Source organism: Heteronotia binoei, chromosome 20, assembly GCF_032191835.1.
Source record: "Heteronotia binoei isolate CCM8104 ecotype False Entrance Well chromosome 20, APGP_CSIRO_Hbin_v1, whole genome shotgun sequence".
Lineage (NCBI taxonomy): Eukaryota > Metazoa > Chordata > Lepidosauria > Squamata > Gekkonidae > Heteronotia > Heteronotia binoei.
The window spans coordinates 7,121,886-7,145,285 of NC_083242.1; the positions used below are offsets into that span (position 1 = coordinate 7,121,886).

Sequence of the window (23,400 nt, forward strand, 5' to 3'; positions counted from 1 at the left end):
CTTCATTTAGCCTCCCAAGTTCTTTTGACCATCCTCGGCCTAAGAGATCCCCGTCTTGCATCTACCAGGACCAGGACCTTTTTGGTCCTGGCCCCGACCTGGTGGAATCAACTCCCTATGGCGATTCGGGCCCTACCTGTCTTGTTAGCCTTTTGTAGGGCCTGTAAAATGGAGCTGTTCCGCCAGGCTTTTGGATGAGGCGGTTGGCCTCCCCTGCTGTATCACATTGCTGTACCATTTTACTACACCATCCTGCTGTACTATTAACTAGTTATTGTAACTGATTTTATTGTAATTCTATTGTGATTTTATTATTATTTACATTGATGTACTCTGCCCGGAGCCCCCATGGGGAAATGGGTGGGATATAAATGAATTAATAATAATAATATTGCAGAATTTCGGATTTGTTGGACTCGACTGTGAGACTGAACAACAGCATTCATGCTCAGCCGGGGAATTCTGCACACAGAAGTAACTGCATGTCCCAATTTTTGTTGTATTTTGAGCCTCAACAACAGCAAAAAGCCTTTTGGAGTACCACGGGCTTAAGCAGACACCATACACCCACAGGGAGTTTCAGTCCTCCAACAAATGAATGAGGGAAAGAGATTAAATGAATCTGCGGTATTCTTTGCATCTACAAGTGGCATAAGGAGGGAAACAGTTACAATAGACTTGCTCCAAATTGGTTATCCTTCACTGGGAAAGTAAAGAACATTTTTATTCTGATGTGTCTCATTTATTCAGCCTGCTCTGACAATATGGTTAGTTATCCTAGATGCTCATATGAAATATATTCTTTCTTTCTTTTTAATTTCAATTTTTTTAAAAAAAAATAGAGACAATGCTTTACCAAGGACGGGTACCAGGAAACAAAGGAGTGTTCCTTAGTAAAGAAGGACAACATAGTAATGCTTGACCCCATTTTCTTTGATAAAAAATGATGATAAGTAGAAAACCATCATGTAGCCATGGAAAGTTCTTATCTAAGCTGAGCTTTGCTCCCAAATGACAAAACCAAAGCTGATAGCAGAAAAGGACAGGCTAATATAAGTAATTCTCTCTTTCGGAAGCTGAGAAGCAGAACATGAAGATGCAGAAATCCCTCGCTCTGATGTTCATTATCCTAACTGAAATCGTTTCTAGCCCAGTTCCTAGGAATGGGAGACAAGAACGCTCCCACAAACTCCTGCTGATCTCTTTCGATGGATTCCGGTGGAACTACGATCAGGACGTCATCACCCCAAATTTGGACATTTTAGTCAAGGAAGGAGTAAAGGCCAAATATATAACACCTCCTTTTGTGACCATGACATCACCATCTCATTTTACAACCATCACTGGTAAGTCCACTGATAGCAGGGAATTTGCATACAATATTGATTCTTACCCAGTAAAAAGAGGGTTTGAGTTTGAGTTTCAAAAACACTGGGCCAGAATAACCATTTTGCTAAGGATGTACCCAGACTGGGACTGTATCAGTTAATTCTGTTATCTTTACTGTAGCCCTATGACATCCAGGAGTACAACTATTTGAATCAGTCTTCAACAGCATCTTGCATGTGTCTTATTGCTGTCATAAATATGCAAGGATAGTTGCTGCTGGATTTCATCAAGGTGATATTCAACCCAAATTTAAAAATCGTGCAAAATGTCTGTGTGAGAGTGTCAACATATGCAACATTTCCTTGAAGCAAAGCCTTGTGTATCTCTAAGCAAAATGTGCATTTCAACAGAGCAGAAAGCCATGAAGTTTAACTAGTTCTAAAGATGCCCACAGAATAGTATGCTTGGGTACCAAAAAGAGAGACATACCACCTCTGTCTTGATTTTCATTTTGGTGGTAAAGCTGCATTGTTTCAGACTATACGGGGAAGGACTCATTGTATCAGATGACTGAATACTTCTCCATACCACCACCACCCCCGAAAAAAAATTATTCCAGTCAGGGGTGGAGTTCTAGCAGGAGCTCCTTTGCATATTAGACCACAGCCCCCTGCTGTATCCAATCCTCCAAGAGCTTACAAAAAAGTGTCTTGTAAGCTCTTGGAGGATTGGCTATATTACAGGGTGTGGCCTAATATGCAAAGGAACTCCTGCTAGGATTCCACCCCTGCTTCCAGTAGTGATTCCATGGCAGCCATTTTGTGGCGGTGTTTCAGAATTCCAAACGTGTCCACAGGCTGAAAAATTTTGGGGACCCTTGCACTAGCATATCAAGTAAAAGGCTTGTAGCCCAATCATTCCCTTTTCTACATACAGTGATTTTTTTAAATACGCAGTCATTTCATCCAGTCATTTCATCCAGGGCAAGAAATCTCTATTGTCTGGAGATCCTGGAGATCAGTTGTAATCATGAGAGATCTCAGGATTCCACCGAGCTGGTAGGCCCTAATATCAACCCTGCTTCATTTTTACAGTGAAGTAGAAGGGACTGATTTTGCCAGTAAAACAGCAGTTAACAGAAACCCATAATAGAATATGACCTCTGAGTGCCTCAGGGAAAGGATGATATATGAGGGAAGGGGGGTATTGGCAGATATCTTATCTGATATGGGGAGATAAAGCTTACACAACCCTTACATAACCCATGATAAAATCTTGTCTGAAGTTCAATGCCCAATTAAATGAGCTTGCAACTGATCTATCTGTAGCTTGCAAGAATGGTAAAAGAGGACATTTGATGGGAAAGGCTGAAGAGGAGTGAAGCGGCAGTCGAGGAACTTCTCCATTCCTCTTTTCACTGGCTTCTGCTAAGACAGGCCCTGTTGCGTTTCCTTCAGAAATGACCAAAGAGGGAAACAGTAGAACATATTGGTAATCCTTACGAATGCCTCTCGGGGTCAAGGAAGACAAATAATTCTGATAGCGAACAGGTACGCTGCGAGTCAATATTAATTAATCCAGTGTGCCTGTGAATTTCTCGCCCCAGTTATTTGGACCTGAAAATAGCTGTTTCAGTTTTGCTTCTCCTTTTTCAAAATAGAAACTGTGATTAAGGGAAGGGCCAGGGGTTAGGGTTCAGCAACTGTAGATCATTTGCTTGGCGTGCAAAAAGTCCCAGGTGCAACCCCTGGAATCTCCAGTTAAAAGGATCAGGACATAGGTGTTGTGAAAGACCTCTCCCTAAGACACTTGAGAACCGCTGCCAGTCAGAGCAGACAATTTTGGCCATGATAGACAGGGCTGCCAACTCTGGCATCAGAAATTTCTGGAGGTGGAGCCAGGGAGGGTGGACTTTGGAAAGGAGGGGGACCTCCGTGGGATATAATGGCATACAGTCCACCTGCCAAAGCAGCCATTTTGTCCAGGAGAAATACTTTCTGTTGTCTGGGAATCAGTTGTAATTCTAGGAGATCTCCAGGCCTCACCTGAAAGCTGGCAACAGTATGCCAATAATCAGACTGCGAGAAAGCAGCTTAATGTGTGTTTGTTATCTGTGCATCAGTTTCAATTTTGTCCACACTGCATTCATATGTATGCATTTTTCAGCTTTCTTGGATTGTCAGTGTAGCATCATTATACACTATATATGTAAGCATATACTATGCATATATTTATAAGTAACATAAAGTATGCATAAAATTGTGTATAACATTTTTAGGCACAAAGTGTGAGTTCAGTGGCACCTTTAAGACCAACGAAGTTTAATTCTGGGTATAAGCTTTCCTGTGCATGCACACTTCTTCAGATACAAGTGTGCATGCACACAAAAGCTTACACCCAGAATTAAACTTCATTGGTCTTAAAGGTGCAACTTGACTCATATTTGTTGTGTTGCTTCAGACCAACATGGCTACCCACCTGAATCTATTTTTAAGTGTATCATCTTACATTCAGGGGTTTCTTCCTTTTAAGGTACCTTGTAGTTCTGAGCACAGAAGTGCGGATAGAGTTTTCCCCCCTTAACTTGCCTAATTTCAACACCATCCTGAAAAATCTGTAATGTAATTACAGATTTTATATGTATTCATTATTTACTGGAAATTAATTAAAACAGACAGGCAGATATGTTTACAAGCCATCCAACAGGTTTTAATTAATAGTCTTCATTAAGACCCAAGTTTCCATAAAGTAAATATGTTCTTCAAGTAATGATTTAATTAGTCTCTGAACGTGATTGGTTCATAAAGATTATCTTTGTGACAAATTAATCCTAGGATGCAATAAACTATACACTTATAATTTAAGCAAGTGGTAGTCAATTTTAGTGTCAGGAGGGTGACTCCATTCTCTCCTCTCGAATCCCATTTTGTCCCAATGGGGAAAAAGGAAAAAATTGCATTACATCTATGAGGACTGCAGACAGATCCAAGGCTTTTTTTAAGCAGGAATGCACACAGGAATGCAGTTCCGGCGGGCTTGATGTCAGTGGTGTAGCCTAATATGCAAATGAATTCCTGATTGGCTTTTTCTACCAAAAGCTCTGTGCAGAACAATGGTGCCATCAGGGGGTATGGCCTAATATGCAAATAAGTTCCTGCTGTGTTTTTTTTACCAAAAAAAGCCCTGAGTACATCTGTTCAGATGACTCAAGGAAAGCAAGACAAGCTATTGACTAATTAGAAGCAGAGAAGAGAACAGTATCAGTTGTCACAATATCCTAGGGGTCAATTCCACCACACTTCCCATAACCCCTTTAGGCATAATCCTATTCCGTATGTCTAGGGTCTAGAACCGCCATATCAGCCCCGCAGAGGGCTCCAATCAGCAACTGGCTGTCTTCTGCTTCATTTTCCCTTGCCTGCTTTTGTCGGTCGCCATTTTGTGTTTTTCCCCAGATAAGCCAGAGCAGCAAAGCAGCCTTTCCCTCTCCCCCCTCCCTTTTCCTAAAGGGAGGAGGAGGGAGGAGCAGCCTCAGCCAATAAGGGAGCTTGGCTCTATAGCTCTGCTGGGTGATTAAGTTTGCCAGGGCCAGGCTCAATTAATCCCCCTGCAGAGCTACTGAGACAAGCCTCTCTTTCTTCTAATGAATGGCTGAGGCTCCTCCCGCTCCTTGTTGTGCCCCCAGGGAAGGAAAGAAAGAGCCAGAGCTTCCTTTGCCTGTCCCCACCATCAGCAGAGCTAAAAAGAGTGCTTTTAAGACTAGCAACGTTTTAGTGAAGGTATTTAGTGAAGGTATTTTTGCCTTGCTACAGAGAGAGAGAGATTTGTTGGACTTGTTATGGGTGTAACTGGGTTCCCCTCCTCTTTTTCACTGTACTCATGCCCTCCAGTCTTTCTCAATAGGAAAGGATGTGAACTATTTAGAAGAGAAATATCAGGATTAGGCTGAGTGTGTTCCACCCCAGATTTACCCAACAACTTTTCCTAAATTTTCCTTTCACATTTTCCTTTGATTGGGGGTCTTGAATTTAGACTTTCTAGATAATAGACTGACACTGCCCATTGTGCGTGGTTGTCTCTCTGTTCTTGTAGTTGTTTTTGGAGGGGGAAGTTGTATTTTTTTTTTAGTTGTAGTCATTTTCCTGGGGGAAATTATACTTTTGTAGACAAGCACATAGCCCTCAGTCTGTGCCATGATGCCTTCACGTGCTCTTGACTAGTACGTGAAGCAACTTCTGTACAAAAGCTCACAAGGCCCAGCTGCTTCATGTTCCTCAGGGTCCTAGGCTCAAAGCATTGACCACGAGATGTTATGTAATTAATGTCAATGAATCAAAAGTAAGTTTGCAGCTTACAGATGTGCACACCTGGACAGCACATATTCAAGACTGGTACAGCACAGACATTGTCTGCAGTTTTTGATGCAATAATTCATAGCAAGAGGTGACATTTATCAGAGACTGAAACAAAATATTGCAAGCGTGCTAATATTTTAAGCATGTTTTATTTTAAGTAAAAAAACCAATCTTTAATTGTGTGTCTGTGCTCTTTATAAAGTTTATATGTCTGCTACCTGGTATTACATTTTATGATACTCATGGCCCGGCCCGACAAGGTCTCATTTATGTCAAATCTGGCCCTCATAACAAATGAGTTCAACGCCCCTTGTATAGATTAAACAGAAATGTAAAGCCTACACATGCAATACAAACAAACTCTGGGCCACCAGCACCTGCACACGAGGTTATTTTAGGGCCAGCGGAGAGAACCTCCCCTCCACCGACATCGCTGACATGATGATGTCATCGCATGGGCGACATCACGTGTTGGCCGCTCGAGGCATTTTTGGGAAAACTCTATGGTTTTCCTGGACACTCTAGCATTTTGGGAGGGGAAACTCTATGGTACAATAGGTACCATAGAGTTTTTACCTCCCAAAATACTAAGCATACAGGAAAACCATAAACTTGGCAAGTCTAGGTTATTTCAGGCTGTGGGTCTACAGCAGGGGCCCCTGACCTTCTTTAACCTGGGGGCACCTTTGGAATTCTGACACAATATGGTGATGACAGCCTAGGGTTGTGACCACCAGTGGGGGATCTGGGAATACTAAGGCTGCCAGGCCCCCACCAAGTGCACGGGAACTCCTACATTTGTGGGGCACTTCACCACCAGCCAGTAGTGGAAAATCCCACTGCAAAATGGCTGCCACAAAATGGCCTCCGCTGGAGGTAGAGCCAGCCATTCAATGGCTGCCACAGTTTTCCTTCAGTCACACAGGGAAGATCCTTGGTGCTGTGGGGGCAGCTGCTGAAGAACCAATACTTTAAAAAATAGAATTACCAGCCTCCAGGTGCAGCCTGGAGATCTTGCGCTTTTACAACTGATCTCCAGCTAGAAGAGATCAGCTCCTTGCTTTGAAGGGCGGAATTTGAAGGGCCCCTCCTCTTCCCAAACCCTGCCTTCTGGATCCACCCCCAAAGTCTCCAGGTATTTCCTAACACAGACCCGGCAACCCTATTAAAAATCTGCATCGTCAATCAAGTCTCCAACAGCCAGTCAGAAACTTTCCTGGCCAAAAGGCCCATTTGTCCCTGCCCACTTTCAGAAATCAGTTGGCAGACATCAGGAAAGGTATTTGCGGGCGCCATGGCACCCAGAGACAGCACATGAGGAGAGTTGGTCTACAGAGGGGGAAAAGATGCAAGAGCCAAGAGTGAGTCCCTGGCATACCCTCTTAGCCTCTCTTTGAAACTTAATTTAGCCTTTTTATTTTTATATTTCCTAGGTCGCTGGATCGAAGATCACGGGGTGATCCATAACATGATGTTCAACCCAGAGACGCTCCGAAAGTATAGCCACAAGGCGACCCAAAACATGACAGAGTGGTGGGACAACGGAGTCCTTCCGCTGTGGATCACAGCTCAAAATCAGGTATGGGGTGCAGTCCAGGCCTGAAGGTTATAGGATAAGTACCACTCCTCCAGTTTGGGGCTTATAAACTGAAAGTTGACTTAACACAAAAGCAGCATCAACAACTGTTGGTGAGATCATTGGTTCCTGAATGACCCCTTCTGGCCATCTAGATATTAACAACCATTTCCATTGCAAAGTCTACTTGTAGCCATTCATTTGATGTACTTTTACAATAGTGGTTCCTCAAGCATTTCAGGCAGGGGTGGAATTCTAGCAGGAGCTCCTTTGCATATTAGGCCACACACCCCTGATGTAATCAATTCTCCAAGAGCTTACAAAAAAGAGCCTTGTAGACTCTTGGAGGATTGGCTACATCAGGGGGTGTGGCCTAACATGCAAAGGAGCTCCTACTAGAATTCCACCCCTGATTTCAGGGATATGAAAATTGTGTGTGCGTAGACCTTGTGTCATCCACCAACTAACACGAGTACTTTGTAATGTGTGAATTGGCCATTTGGAGCTCTGAAGAGCCCAGGAGACATTTCCTTTATCCCTGCCGGGAACACTAGGTTGGAAACAGCTGTTTCCATTGTAGAAGGCCTTTGTTATAGATTTTCCTTGTAACTGGCTTCATCCCTCCATGGCCATTTTGAAGTGATGGTGCCCAATACTGTTCCTTCAACATTCCAAAAATGCCTGCAGGCAAGCTTAAAATTAGAGACCCTGTACTTTAAAAGTGATGTTGGATTGTGTTAACATCATGCATCACACTTTCTTATCTTTGCAACTGTTTATTTGGCTAGCAACCGCAGTCACACTCTCAAGTTTTCCATTGACTCCTCAAATCCAGCAGAAAATTTCATGTTTCCATTATTGCTAATTATCTCATTCTTCCCTCTGGGCAACTGCTGATTTCCAAAGGAATCTGTTGTTATTCCAGCCACCGATAAAGATGCAAAGAAAGTTTCTTAAAATCAACAGATCGTAAGGTGATGACCATTTGAGAAAGCCAAAAGACCGGCTTACAACTTCATTCAGGCTGTCTTTTCCAGGATTTATCATCTTCAGTTGGACAAGAGCTGGTCAGATCTTAGTTGGACATAGGAATGCCAGCTGTTCAGGTGGGACCTGGGGATCCCCTAGAACTAAAGCTCATATCCAGACCATAGATATCAGTTCCCCTGGAGAAAATGGATGCTTTGGGAAGTGGACTCAGTGGAGGAGGTGATGATGGAGGAGAGTTGGATTTATAGCTTGCCCTTCACTCAAGAGTCTTTGAACCACAGTCTCCTGTCCTCCCCAGGCTCCATCTCCAAATCTCCAGGAGTTTTCCAACCTAGATCTGCCAACCCTACTCCCCACCCCCCGCTCCTCAGCCGGTGCCCAGGCGAGACCTAGCAACCCTAATTGGACAAAAACATTTAGGGTTCCTTTTGCCTTGCACAATGCACCATCAGAACACCAATCTTTCCTCCTTCTCCAATTCTGAACTCTTTCTTTTGTAGAAATGCATGTGTTAACCTCCAAGGAAGTCTCAGAGTTACGTCTTTGGTAGAAGCGCTGTTGCCAGGGTTCTGCAGGAAAACTGAGAAATTGATAGACTGCCGTTGGCTGATACTAAGTTGATGACAAAATTAATGAAGCCCCATTTGAAAAATGCCTTCAAATCCTTGGTCCACAGAGGAATGGATTTCATTTTGAGCCCCCCACCCCCCATGTTCATATCCCTGAACTGCTCTGAAGAGCCACTGTTGTAAAAGTGCAGCATTTGAGTCTGTCTTAAAGTGGTGCCTTTAAGACCAACAGAGAGCGTTTTCCCACATAGCTTACCTCGGAGCGACGTCCCTCTTCACCGTGCAGCGTCTGCGCGGATTTCGCACCAACTGCTCCGCAGAACCAGGAAGAGCCGTGGCTTTTGCGTCGCAGATGTAAACCGCTAAAAACCAGTTTACATCTGCGACGCAAAAGCCGCGGCTCTTCCTGGTTCTGCGGAGCAGTTGGTGAGAAATCCGCGCAGACGCTGCACGGTGAAGAGGGACGTCGCTCCGAGGTAAGCTATGTGGGAAAACGCCCGGAGTGTTGTGCATTCTGACAGGCAGTGATTCTCCAGGATCTCTGGGGCAGAGTAGTGTTTCCCAATTCTTGTGACCTGAGATTCTTTAGCTGATAATTTTAGATACTTACACCCCACTTTTCTCTCTGAAGCGCAGGGGGGGTTTTTTGAGCAGGAACACACAGGAATGCAGTTCCAGCTGGCTTGGTATCAGGGGGTGTGGCCTAATATGCAAATGAGTTCCTGCTGGGCTTTTTCTACAAACAAAGCCCTGCTGAAGTGGCTTACTACATCATTCCAGGCCTCTATAGAGATAGTAAATTTGTACCCTGCTTTTTCTGCAAAGAACTCAAAGCAATATACTTGGTTCTTTCCACCTTCCTGATTCCGCAGGGCTTGCAAAACCTCTCTTTTCCAACTCGCATTTGAATTAGGACCAGACTAACTTGATAAAATCATTCTAACTCTAGCCATCTTATGTTGTAACTGAAGCTGATAATATGTAATTGTGACACCAGAAATTATAGCACCTATTTTTATGTATTTTAATCTATATATGTAATTGTATTGTATTCATAATGTTTATCTGCTTTTAATTGAATCATGACGTAGTCATGTCTGTGAGCCGCCCTGAGCCCGCCTTTTGGTGGGGGAGGGCGGGATATAAAAATAAAATTTATTTATTTATTTATTTATTTATCCACATAACAGCAGTGGGGAGACTGGAACCCATGTCTCCAAGATTCTGGAACTGCTAATAACGGGACAGATCTGTCACAGAACCATGGTAACTAGAAAGCCGAGAGCAGCAGTAATCTCTGCAAACCTTAGCTGAACAGAGAAAACTCCACATTTCCCTTGCTCTCCCGCTAATCCTGCCGCATCTTAATAAGAAATGTAATTCTGGTTAGTTTGTGCTTATGCAAGTGGAGAGAGAAGAAAAAGCGATGCAAATTCAAATGACACACAGAATGGGCTGTTTTAAAAGAAGCTCACGCAGGTAAAGGTTAAATCTAGCTTATGTCAGAGTGAAAATGATCTTCAGAGCGAAAAGCGGAGGTGTTTCAAAGTGCTTTATCCTGATTGAGGGAAGCGGATGGATCAGGGGGGAATATACATAATGGCTTCGGAAGTCTACCGGCATTATAAACAAATGCAAAACATTCCAGAATAATAAGAGTCAGTGTAAATGCTGCAATAAAAGGAAAAGAGGAAATAATAACAGGAAATCATGTTTCTCCGTAAAAAAAACAAAAAAAACCTGGTAATACTGCCGTTTTACAACCACTGATAAAGTTGATTATGTTAATAAAACAGGGAGGCAAAAACAGTAAATACCCGCTTTGTTTCCACATAATTGTATTTTTATAGAGCTTTATTAAATTGTTCCCTGGAATTAAGAATGGGAAGAACTCCCAGCTGGATATGGACTCAATGTGAATCCTGCAACTCAGGTTAATAAGAAAGAGCAAAACTAGGAAGTTCCGCAACAGAGCCCTGGGGAAAGCAAGTAGTGCTATTTGAGCCACACACACAAAGAGCCTTCTTGCTGCTATCTCCTGGTCCAAGCATCAGCAGGAGACCATTGGATCAGAACCAAATTCCTGACACAGGATTTTTTATATATATATATGGATCATCAGAATAGACAGAGGCACAAGAATTTCAGCATAGGATCTGGTGGCTCTCCTCAAACCCCTCCCCAAGTTTCAAAACGATTGGACTAGGGGGTCCAATTCTGTGAGCCCCCAAACAAGGTGCCCCCATTCTCCATTATTCCCAATGGAAGGAGGGCATTTAGAAGGAGTGTGGCCCCTTTAAATGCGATAGCCGGAGTTCAATCATGTTTGCCACAACCTTGCTCCTGGTTTCACCCACAAAGTCCCCCGATATTTCCTGAGTCAGACCTGGCACCCCTAGGTTGGGGTGAAACAGCATTACAGGTCCTAAATCAGCCAGTATATTTCATAGCTGTGTGTCTGGGGGGTGGGAGTGTTTCAGCACTCTCATATTATACTGCGATGCCCTAACTTTTTTGAGCCTGCAGATAAGCATCTTTTGAATTCTGAATAAATTTGCCACTCCAGCTTACTCTCAGTCACACAATGAAGATCGTTGATGTGGTGGCAGCTGCTGCCAAGACAACCTTTTTAAATATCCGCGCAACCAATCAAATCTCCGCTGGCCATTCGGAACTCTCCCTGAGTAAAAGCCCTCCCTGCCCCCGCCCATTTTCTAAAGACCCCTGATGAGCACCAAGAAAAGTGCCCACAAGCACTGTATTGAAAACCTCTGCTCTAACTACTACACCACAATATCTCTCAGCCATTATTAACTTGGGACTGGCTTTTCTGTCCTCCTATTCTGGAAGTTTTGCCTTCTTGCAAAGCAAGATTTTTAAATAAGCAGTGACCTTTCCCCATCCCTAAAACGGTGTATTAAATGTCACTAAGAACATTATTATTTTACAGCCTCCGGTTAACAATCTAGAATTAAATCTGGTACAGGAGGAAAAAAAATAATTAAACTGTGTAAGGTGCTCTTCTGCAACTCATTTAACGAATCAAAATATTCTGCATTATTAGTGAGTGAAGGATGCTTTTTCCCATTTCCCCTTTGACAAACTCTTAGTACAAGAACAAAAGGAAAAAACTGCTTTACTGGGAAGCATAAGGAAACATCACCTGACGTACAGCTACCATCACCTGATGAGAACCACTTGCTCATTTGTGATGTTTCAGCCCATCACATTCTTATTCTCTCAGGAATTCTTGATTCTCTTTGAGAATACATGTTTCTTCCCTCTTCTCAGGGCTGAAAGTAATTTCTTATTGGTATTTTGTCTCCTGGGGGGGACAGAGGGCTGAAGAATAAAGGTACCACCTCATAAGAACATAAGAGAAACCATGTTGGATCAGGCCAATGGCCCATCCAGTCCAACACTCTGTGTCACACAGTGGCCAAAAAAACCAAGTGCCATCAAGAGGTCCACCAGTGGGGCTAGAAGCCCTTCCACTGCCCCCCCACAAGCACAAGAATACAGAGCATCACTGCTCCAGACAGAGAGTTCCAACAATATGCTGCTCCGTATGCTTATCGTTTCCCCTCTTGAAGTTATCTATGCTTGTAGCCGCCACCACCACCTCCTGTGGCAGTGAATTCCACATGTTAATCATCCTTTGGGTGAAGAAGGACTTCCTTTTATCAGTTCTAACCCGACTGCTCAGCAATTTCATTGAATGCCCAAGAGTTCTTGTATTGTGAGAAAGGGAGAAAAGTACTTCTTTCTCTACTTTCTCCATCCCATGCATAATCTTGTAAACCTCTATCATGTCACTCCACGGTCGATGTTTCTCCAAGCTAAAGAGCCCCAAGCGTTTTTCTTCATAGGGAAGGTGTTCCAGCCCTTTAATCATTCTAGCTGCCCTTTTCTGCACTTTTTCCAATGCTATAATATCATTTTTGAGGTGCGGTGACCAGAATTGTACACAGTATTCCAAATGAGGCTGCACCATCGATTTATACAGGGGCATTATGATACTGGCTGATTTTGTTTTCAGTTCCCTTCCTAATAATACCCAGCATGGCGTTGGCCTTTTTTACTGCAATCGCACACTGTCTTGACATTTTCAGTGAGTTATCTACCACGACCCCAAGATCTCTCTCTTGGTCAGTCTCTGCCAGTTCACACCCCATCAACTTGTATTTATAGCTAGGATTTTTGGCCCCAAAGTGCATTACTTGGCACTTGGCCACATTGAACCTCATCTGCCACGTTGACGCCCACTCACCCAGCCTCGAAAGATCCCTTTGGAGTGCCTCACAATCCTCTCTAGTTTTCACCACTGTGAACAATTTAGTATCATCTGAAAACTTGGCCACTTCACTGCTCACTCCCAACTCCAAATCATTAATGAACAAGTTAAAGAGCATGAAACCCAGTACTGAGCCCTGTGGCACCTCAGCTGCTTTGTCACAGGTAGTCTGCTCTGACCTGTACCAGTGCAAATTCACACACCCCTCGTCACAACAATCCTGTGAGGTAGGTGTGGCTGAGATCATGTCACTAGCCTAATGAAGTTTGTGGAGGATTGGGGATTTGAATGTGGATCTCCTAGACCAGGGGTGTCGAACTCATTTGTTATGAGGGCCAGATCTGACATAAATGAGACCTTATCAGTTTGGGCTATGTGTGTCATAAAATGTAAAGCCATAAAATGTAGCAGAAAGATAAACTTTACAGAGGATGCAGACAAACACGAAGTTAAAATAAAACATGCTTAAAACATTAGCATTTGTTGGTCTTAAAGAAGTTTTCTTTGTATCTCTCCCATAGATTCCAGGGAACTGGGCAAAGGAAGCTCTGGCTCTTTCTTTCCTTCCTTCCCCAGGGGACCAGGAGTGGGAGGAGCCTCAGCCAATAGAAGGAAGAGAGGCTTGGCTCAATAGCTCTGCTGTGTGATTGAGAGAGCCTGGCAAATCAAGCTATCCCTCCACCTCTCCTCCTCAAGGGAGGAGCCTCAGCCAATGGAGAAAACAGAGGCTTTGCTCTGTAGCTCCTGTGCAATTGAGCAAGCCTGGCAAAGCAAACTGTTATGCAGAAGGAAGCAAGAGAGGGAGAAGAAAGCAGATGACAGCCATATGCTCCGGGGGGGGGGGGCTGATAGGAGCCCTCCAGGGGGCTGATTCAGCCCCTGGGCTGCATGTTTGACACCCCTGTCCTAGACTGACCAAGCTAACTGTTCACTATACTCCTCTCCTATTAAGTTCAGAATCAATCAATTGAAATTACTGAGGGGATGGTCCAAATGGCTGCTGATGCTGCATCTCTCCAGCAAGCATGATTCATCACCACACGAAGTTATTTCTAAGCCCTGGGCTAAGCATTAATCAAAAAAGGTGTGCAAAGGGCAGGGAAAGACTATATGATGAGACCACATAGACGAGACTCCTTTTGCTGTGTGTTAGCAGGGAGAAGCAGGGAGAAAAGAAGATGTATTGGCAGCCAAGAATTCTCCACTGGCATCTAGGTTTGGCCTCAGGACAGCAGTTTCATAGCAGCTTGTCCCATTCACTGTCAAAAAAGGAAGGAAGGAAGGAAGGAAGGAAGGAAGGAAGGAAGGAAGGAACCAGGTCTGTGTTGAAAAATCTGGAAGCTTTGTGGGGTGGATCTTGGAAATGGTAGGGTTTAGGGAGGGGAGGGGTCTCAGCATGGTCCAATGCCATAGAGTTCACCCTTCAAAGCAGGCATTTTCTCCAGGGCAGCTGATCTCTGCCAGCTGGAGGTCAGTTATACAAGCGGGAGATCTCCAGGCCCCACAGGAAGGAAGGAAGGAAGCCAACTGCATCAGCAGAGCCTGGCAAAATTCACAGGCCCCATTCTTCCATAGATGCAGAACAAATTAACAATCCCTGACCTGTTTCCAGTGATGTACACATGAAAACGAAGCTAATAGCTATCTCACTTATTAAGGGCCAGAAGCAAAGACATCTTATCCTTTTAATATTCTATCACGGGTTCCCCCAACATAGCACTTGCCAGGACATTTTCTGGTGCCCAACAAGTGTCTTCAGGAAGTGGGCAGCACCAGATAGGGGTTTTGCCCAGTCAGGCTCCTAACTAACTACTGGAAATTTGATCGGCTGTAAAGATCTTTTTTTAAAAAATTGCTTTGGCAGCAGCTGCCATCACAGCTCAAGAAACTTCAACTATCTGTGTCAAGGTAAGCTATGGCAGCCCTTTGGGGGCTGGCTCCGCCTCCTCTGGCAGCCATGTTGCGGCTGTGCCCACCATGCTGTGTCAGGATTCCAAAGGTGCCCACAGGGTCAAAGAGATTCTCTAACAAAGAATGGAAGAAAGCTAAGAAAAACTTTGGAGGGCTTACTTAATAACCAGAAGAGAACCTGTGTATAACCAATAAGGAAGGCTATCTCAGAGCATCTGACCTAAGGGGCTAATGAACTACGATTCCCACCATGCATTATTTTGAAGAGAAAGGATTTATATTCCTCCACCAATACAAACTGCTTACTAAATGCCCTAGTGGGGCAGTGCAGGGCCACTGTTGTACCATAACATAGTCACAGCCATAGTATCAACTGTGGATGCACTATTCAAGTGGAGGACCAATTGACCATACTGTATGTTGAAAATCACTTGTGCTTAGATTGTAGCCAGTTTGGTGCAGCGGTTAAGTGCATGGACTTTTATCTGGGAGAATCAGGTTTGATTCATCACTCCTCCGCTTGCAGCTGCTGCAATGGTCTTGGGTCAGCCATAGCTCTCACAGAGTTGTCCTTGAAAGGGTAGCTTCTTGGAGAGCTCTCTCAGCCCCACCCACCTCACAGGGTGTCTGTTGTAGGGGTAGGAAGGTAAAGGAGATTGCGAACTGCTCTGAGACTCTGAGATTCAGAGTGTAGGGTGGGGTATAAATCCAATATCATCTTCTAGTTGCAAAGATGGATACTGGCATTTTGCATTTCATTACTACTTTTTTGTACAGTAAGAACATTCTTCTAAGTCTTCTTTCATGCATTTTTTTTCCTTCCAGGGCAAAAAAACAGCCTCGTTTCATTATCCAGGAGGGGGTGCCAATTACAGTGGTCAGTCCATTCAGAGAAGTTTGGTTGAAGCCTTCGATCACCCTGACAGCAATGAGACAGAATGGCGAGAGAATATAGATATTGTCATGAACTGGTTCACCCAGGAAGATTTCGATTTTGTCACGCTGTATTATGGGGAACCTGATAAAGTAGGTCACAACTATGGCCCCGAAACAGAAAACCGGAAAGTTATCATCCAACAGATAGACCGAACCATTGGCTACTTAAGGGCAGCCATTGAGAAATATGGCTTGAACGACAACCTTAATGTCATAATCACGTCCGATCATGGTATGACGACTGTCAAGAAAAAGCCAGACGTCGAGGAGATCTTGTTGATCAACTACATTAAATTCAAGGACTTGGTGAAGTTTGACATTCTGGACTACGGGGGGTTTGGGATGATCCTGCCTAAACCAGGTAAAGAAGAAGAAATCTATCAAGCTCTGAAAAAGGCCCATACCCACCTCAATGTGTACAAAAAGGAAGAGTTTCCGGAAAAGTTCCATTACGCAAAACATGAACGAATTTTGCCAATCTTGCTTTATGGAGATTCTGGTTACAGTGTCAACGGGGTAAGTTTAGTACAAAATCTTAGCTCCATCGCCAACATTTTTTGTTTTTCCTATACAAGTATACTCAGATCCAGGGCTTTTTTTGTAGCAGGAACTCCCTTGCATACTGGGCCACACACCCGACGTAGCCAATCCTCCACGAGCTTACAGGGCTCTTAGCACAGGGCCTACTGTAAGCTCTTGGAGGATTGGCTACATCAGGGGTGTGTGGCCTAATATGCAAAGGAGCCCCTGCTAGAATTCCAAGCTCCAGGAGGATTGGCTACATCAGGGGTGTGTGGCCTAATATGCAAAGGAGGTCCTGCTAGAATTCCTTACAGGGCTCTTAGCACAGGGCCTACTGTAAGCTCTTGGAGGATTGGCTGCATCAGGGGGGCATGGCCTAATATGCAAAGGAGCTCCTGCTACAAAAAAAGCCCTGCTTGGATCTCTGAAAGCAAGTTAAATTGTGGTACACATTTGGTGGTAGAAAGCTCTGTCAGGTCACATGTGTCTTAAAGTAACCCCATGGGGTTTTCAAGGCAAGAGACATTCAGAGTTGGTTTGCCATTGCCTACCCTTTGCGTCACAACCTGTGTATTTCTTGGAGATCTCCTATCCATAAGAACATAAGAATAGCCCTGCCAGATCAGACCAATAGTCCATCTAATCCAATATCCTGTCTCACACAGTGGCCAACCAGTAGAGCCAGTTCGATGTAGAGATTAAGTGGACAGACCGTTTTCTGGGAGAACCGGGTTTGATTCCCCACTCCTCCACTTGCACCTGCTGGGATGGCCTTGGGTCAGCCATAGCTCTGGCAGAGGTTGTCCTTGAAAGGGCGGCTTCCGTGAGATCTCCCTCAGCCCCACTTACCTCACAGGGTGTCTGTTGTGGGGGAAAAAGATAAAGGAGATTGTAAGTTGCTCTATGACTGTGATTCAGAGAGGTGAGAGGTATAAATCTGCAGTCTTCTTCCTCTGGCTAGTCAACAGTAGGGCATAGAGTTTGAGGCCTTCCTGTGTTGTTGCCTCCTGGCCCTGGGATTCAGAGAATGGCTGCCTCTGAACATGGAGGTTTCCCTCAGTTACCATGACTAGCAGCCACTGATAGACCTGTCCTCCACGAAACAATCTAATCTCCTTTTCAAGCTGTTTATTCCTATGCCAACACTATATCCTCTGGCAGTACATTCCACATTTTAATCACTCTCTAGTGTTTCCTTTCCTCGCCAGGGCTGACCCTGCTTAGCTTCTGTGAACTGATGAAAGTGGTCTTGCAGGATGTGCACATATTTAAAAGTAAAGGTGCCAGCACCAGTCGTTTTCGACTCTGGGGTAACGTCGCATCACCATGTTTTCACTGCAGACCTTTTTTATGGGGTGGTTTGCTATTGCATTCCCCAGTCATCTACACTTTGCCCTCAGCAAGCTGAGTACTCGTTTTACTGACCTTGGAAGGATGGAAGGCTGAGTCAACCTCAAGCTGGCTACCTGAACCCAGCTTCCGCTGGGATCGAACTCAGGTCGTGAGCAGAGCTTGGACTGCAGTACTGCAGCTTTAACACTCTGCGCCACGGGGCTCATTCTGAGCATGGATTTTAAGTATTGTGGTGCATCTGTCTCCGGCTTTACAAAAATCCCCAACCTTTTAAACACAATAAAGTATATATTGGGTGGGGAAAGGCAGAAAAGCACATGATACAGCTTTTAAAAACATGAGCATTGATTCTGAATACAGCCCCCATATGGTGAACTATCAGAGCTGCTGAGTTCTCAAGAGGTAACAAAACGCAGAGACTGGCAAGACAGAATTGTAAAATTCTATGCATTCTGCAAAAGGCTAAACTGGTGTGTGTTATATTTTCTATATAACCAGTAGTCAATAACCCACTGCACAGAGCTTTTAGCAAAGATAAAATGGAGGAGAAAACTGTACACTCCATCAGGTGCCGACTGGGTCAAAAAGCAGAATATAAATTAAATGATTTTTTTTTCATGGCCTACCATTCTTCTTTCATGGAATTCAAGGTTTAGAGTTGCCAACCTCCAGGTAGCAGCTGGGGATCTCCTAGAATTACAACTGGTCTCCAGGGAACAGAGATCAGTTCCTATTAAGAAAATGGCTGCTTTGAAGAAGAAGATTATGATGATATTGGATTTATATCTCGCCCTGTACTCTGAATCCGAGTCTCAGAACAGTCCCAATCTCCTTTACCTTCTCCCCACCACCACCACCACAACAGACACCCTGTGAGGTGGGTGGGGCTGAGGGAGCTCTCACAGCAGCTGCCCTTTCAAGGACAACTCCTACAAGAGCTATGGCTGACCCAAGGCCATTCCAGCAGCTGCAAGTGGAGGAGTGGAGATTCAAACCTGGTTCTCCCAGATAAGAGTCCACACACTTAACCACTACACCAAACTGGCTCTTAGGTGGACTCTATGGAAGGTAGACTCTATGACTTTATGCCCCATTGGATTCCCTGACCTCCCTAAACCCCACCCTTCTCAGGCTCCACCACCCCCCTCCAATCTCCAGGTATTTCCAAACCTAGAACAGGCAGCCTTACATGAGTTATTGAGGTGGTGTTCCATCTCGCACTGAACAGTTTTGTTTCGTTTCAGCAAGTTTATTGCATTCCATGCCTATAAAGTTTATTGTGAGGTCACTTCAAAAAGCTTGATTAATTTTGCACCTCATAGTGGTTCAGCTAAGAACACCTCTTTCACACATTACATTGTCTAAGCTGAACAACTAGCATATTTTGAATGACTGATTCGGTGTGAATACAATCTCCCCTCTTTTTCTCATGGCACAACAGTGACATACAGTGGCCAGTGAATCGAGAACTTTGTCAATTCTTTGCATGTAGAGTTCAGAACCTCTGGCTCTTTGTGCTAACCAGTTCTGCACTGTGTCTGTTTTCCCACCTCCCTGTAAATTAGTATTTAAACTGTTTCTGTTTCTGTCTTCAGCTCTTCGGCTGTCACTCTTGAAGCAGCGAGTAATCACCGCATCGAAATACCTAAAAGACTAATATTATGAATACTGTATAGGTTTCTCATTTACACGCCCCATTCAGAATACACTCCCTACAAATCAAAGAAATTCTTTAACACAAGAGATGAAGGGAACTTTGGCTCTTGAAACCTCATACCCCCCAAAATTGATCTAAGGTTGGTCCTTAAGGTGCTACTAGATTCAAATTTAGACCAGCATGGTTACCATTTAACTGTGAACATGTATAAGGGCTTTCAAGAGAAAGAATAAAGGCTGGGGTTTGGATCTGGGATGAGAAAAGCTAGATTTGGCTCCAATACACCACAATTTTCAGCAGATATGAGCTTTCAAGAGTAGAGTTGCCAGGTCCCCCTGCCCACTGGTAGGGGATGCAGGGGGCAGGGTTGCCAGATCCATTTTGGGAAATCCCTGGAACTTTGGGGATGCAGCCTGGAGAATAAGAGATTGGATTTATACCCCAGCCTTCACTGGGAGTCTCCAAGCAGTTTACAATCCTCTCCCCACAACAGCCACCCTGTGAGATAGGTGGGGCTGAGAGCTCTGAGAGAACTGCTCTTGAGAGAACTGTGGCTTGCCCAAGGTCACCCAGTAACTGCATGTGGGACCTCAGTGGGGTACAAGGCCCTAGAGTCCACCCTCCAAAGCCTCCATTTTCTCCAGGGGAACTGATCTCTGTAATCTGCAGATAAGCTGTAATTCCAGGGGATCCCCAGGTCCCACCCGGAGGCTGGCATCCCTATTTGCAGGGCCTGAATTCTAGCAAGAGCTCCTTTGCATATTAGGCCACACACCCCTGATGTAGCCAGTCCTCCAAGAGCTTACAAGGCTCTTTTTTGTAAGCTCTTGGGAGGATTGGCTACATCAGGAAGGTGTGGTCTAATATGCAAAGGAGCTCCTGCTAGAATTCCACTCCTGCCTATTTGAGAGTCAGAAGCCTCTCAAAAGCTAAGAACCCAAAACATCTTAGCCTCTAAGGGACTCCTGGACTTCATTCTAGCTGCCCCATGGCAGACCAACACAGCTGCTTCCTGAAACTATAGTTAACATATATGTGTGTGAACTGGCAGAGACTGACCAAGAGAGAGATCTTGGGGTCGTGGTAGAGAATTCACTGAAAATGTCAAGGCAGTGTGCGTTTGCAATAAAAAAGGCCAACGCCATGCTGGGAATTATTAGGAAGGGAATTGAAAACAAATCAGCCAGTATCATAATCCCCTGTATAAATCGATGGTGCGGTCTCATTTGGAGTACTGTGTGCAGTTCTGGTCGCCGCACCTCAAAAAGGATATTATAGCATTGGAGAAAGTTCAGAAAAGGGCAACTAGAATGATTAAAGGGCTGGAACACCTTCCTTATGAAGAAAGGTTGAAACGCTTAGGGCTCTTTAGCTTGGAGAAACGTCGACTGAGGGGTGACATGATAGAGGTTTACAAGATAATGCATGGGATGGAGAAAGTAGAGAAAGAAGTACTTTTCTCCCTTTCTCACAATACGAGAACTCGTGGGCATTCGATGAAATTGCTGAGCAGACAGGTTAAAACCGATAAAAGGAAGTACTTCTTCACCCAAAGGGTGATTAACATGTGGAATTCACTGCCACAGGAGGTGGTGGCGGCCACAAGCATGGCCACCTTCAAGAGGGGGTTAGATAAAAATATGGAGCAGAGGTCCATCAGTGGCTATTAGCCACAGTGTGTATGTGTGTGTATATATATATATATATTTGGCCGCTGTGTGACACAGAATGTTGGACTGGATGGGCCATTGGCCTGATCTAACATGGCTTCTCTTATGTTCTTATGTTCTTATAACATGAAATCCATATAAAATTATTTGGAAGTTCATTTACTTTGTTTTTTCCTCCAAACAGAGGTTTATCTTATACATCAACAAAGGTGACCACGGATTTGACAACCAACATCCAGACATGCGGACCATATTTAGAGCTTTCGGTCCAGACTTCAAAAAGGATTATTTAGCGGAGCCTTTCGACAGCATTCACATTTATCCACTGATGTGCCACCTTCTAGGAGTCCAACCGGAAGCTAACAATGGCTCTCTAGCCTTCACTCAGGACATGCTCAGGTCTGCGGCAGCAAAGACTCCCTTTCTCCTGCCCCTTCTTGCAGGTGCAGCCATACTAGCCCAGCTTCTAACATCCACTTGAACTGTACCAGGCAGGTCTATGTATGTGGTATAAGAAGAGGTGAGCCCCGCTTTCTTTCAAAGTTTCCTAGAGCAAAAGTGGCAGATGAAATTCACTAGCTTTTTTCGAAGCCCTCACTGCTTGGAAAAGGGCCACAACTTAGCAATAGCAACTTTCTTTGTACATGAAAGGTAGGGTTGCCAATCCCCAGGTGGGGGCAGGGGATCCCCTGGTTTGGAGGCCCTCCTCCCCCACTTCAGAAAGCGGGGTGGGGGGGAGGGAAATGTCTGCTGGGCACTCTACTATTCCCTGATTCTCATAGGATATAATGATCTGTGGGGCTTGGAGGGGAGCTGTTTTTTTTTGAGGTAGAGGCATCAAATTTGCAGCGTAGCACCCAGCATCTCTCCTCAGAACACCTGCCAAATTTCAAGGAGGTTGGACTAGGGGTTCCAACTCTGTGAGCCCCAAAAAGTGCCCCATCCTTCATTATTTCCAATGGAGGGAAGGCAGTCCTGTAAATTTGATGGCCAGAACTCCCTTCAGAGTTCAATTATGCTGTCATAACCTTGCTCCTGGCTCCACCCCCAATGTCTCCTGACTCCACCCCCAATGTCCCCAGATTTTTCTTGAACTGAACCTGGCAACCATAGTGAAAGGGCCAAAGTCCAATTCCTGATGTCTAGAAGAAGAAGATACTGGATTTATATCCCCCCCTCCACTCTGAAGAGTCTCAGAGCGGCTCACAATCTCCTTTACCTTCCTCCCCCACAACAGACACCCTGTCAGGTAGATGAAGATATTGGATTTATATCCCGCCCTCCACTCCGAAGAGTCTCAGAGCGGCTCACAATCTCCTTTACCTTCCTCCCCCACAACAGACACCCTGTGAGGTAGATGAAGATATTGGATTTATATCCCGCCCTCCACTCCAAAGAGTCTCAGAGCGGCTCACAATCTCCTTTACCTTCCTCCCCCACAACAGACACCCTGTGAGGTAGATGAAGATATTGGATTTATATCCCGCCCTCCACTCCGAAGAGTCTCAGAGCGGCTCACAATCTCCTCTACCTCCCCCCCCCACAACAGATACCCTGTGAGGTAGATGAAGATATTGGATTTATATCCCGCCCTCCACTCTGGAGAGTCTCAGAGCGGCTCACAATCTCCTTTACCTTCCTCCCCCACAACAGACATCCTGTGAGGTAGATGAAGATATTGGATTTATATCCCGCCCTCCACTCCTAAGAGTCTCAGAGCGGCTCACAATCTCCTTTACCTTCCTCCCCCACAACAGACACCCTGTGAGGTAGATGAAGATATTGGATTTATATCCCGCTCTCCACTCTGAAGAGTCTCAGAGCGGCTCACAATCTCCTTTCCCTTCCTCCCCCACAACAGACACCCTGTGAGGTAGATGAAGATATTGGATTTATATCCCGCCCTCCACTCCAAAGAGTCTCAGAGCGCCTCACAATCTCCTTTCCCTTCCTCCCCCACAACAGACACCCTGTGAGGTGGGTGGGGCTGGAGAGGGCTCTCACAGCAGCTGCCCTTTCAAAAACAACTTCTGCCAGAGCTATGGCTGACCCAAGGCCATTCCAGCAGGTGCAAGTGGAGGAGTGGGGAATCAAACCCGGTTCTTCCAGATAAGAGTCCGCACACTTAACCACTACACCAAACTGGCTCTCTACCAATGCAGAAGACCCTAGGAAGCCGATGTTTCAATCACATTTTCCCATAAGCTCAGGGTTTCTTTACTTCAGCCCTATTAACCA

The 23,400-nt window shown here is 44.8% G+C and overlaps 1 protein-coding gene across 1 annotated transcript; it reads left to right on the top strand.

The window, feature by feature from the left end:
* Nucleotides 1–1,090: 1,090 nt before the first annotated feature.
* LOC132588580 (ectonucleotide pyrophosphatase/phosphodiesterase family member 7-like) lies at nucleotides 1,091–21,643 on the top strand. Its single transcript, XM_060261011.1, has 4 exons — nucleotides 1,091–1,346; nucleotides 7,118–7,263; nucleotides 15,850–16,476; nucleotides 21,347–21,643. Exons 1-4 carry the CDS (start codon nucleotides 1,091–1,093, stop codon nucleotides 21,641–21,643), a joined length of 1,326 nt encoding a protein of 441 aa, XP_060116994.1.
* Nucleotides 21,644–23,400: the final 1,757 nt, after the last annotated feature.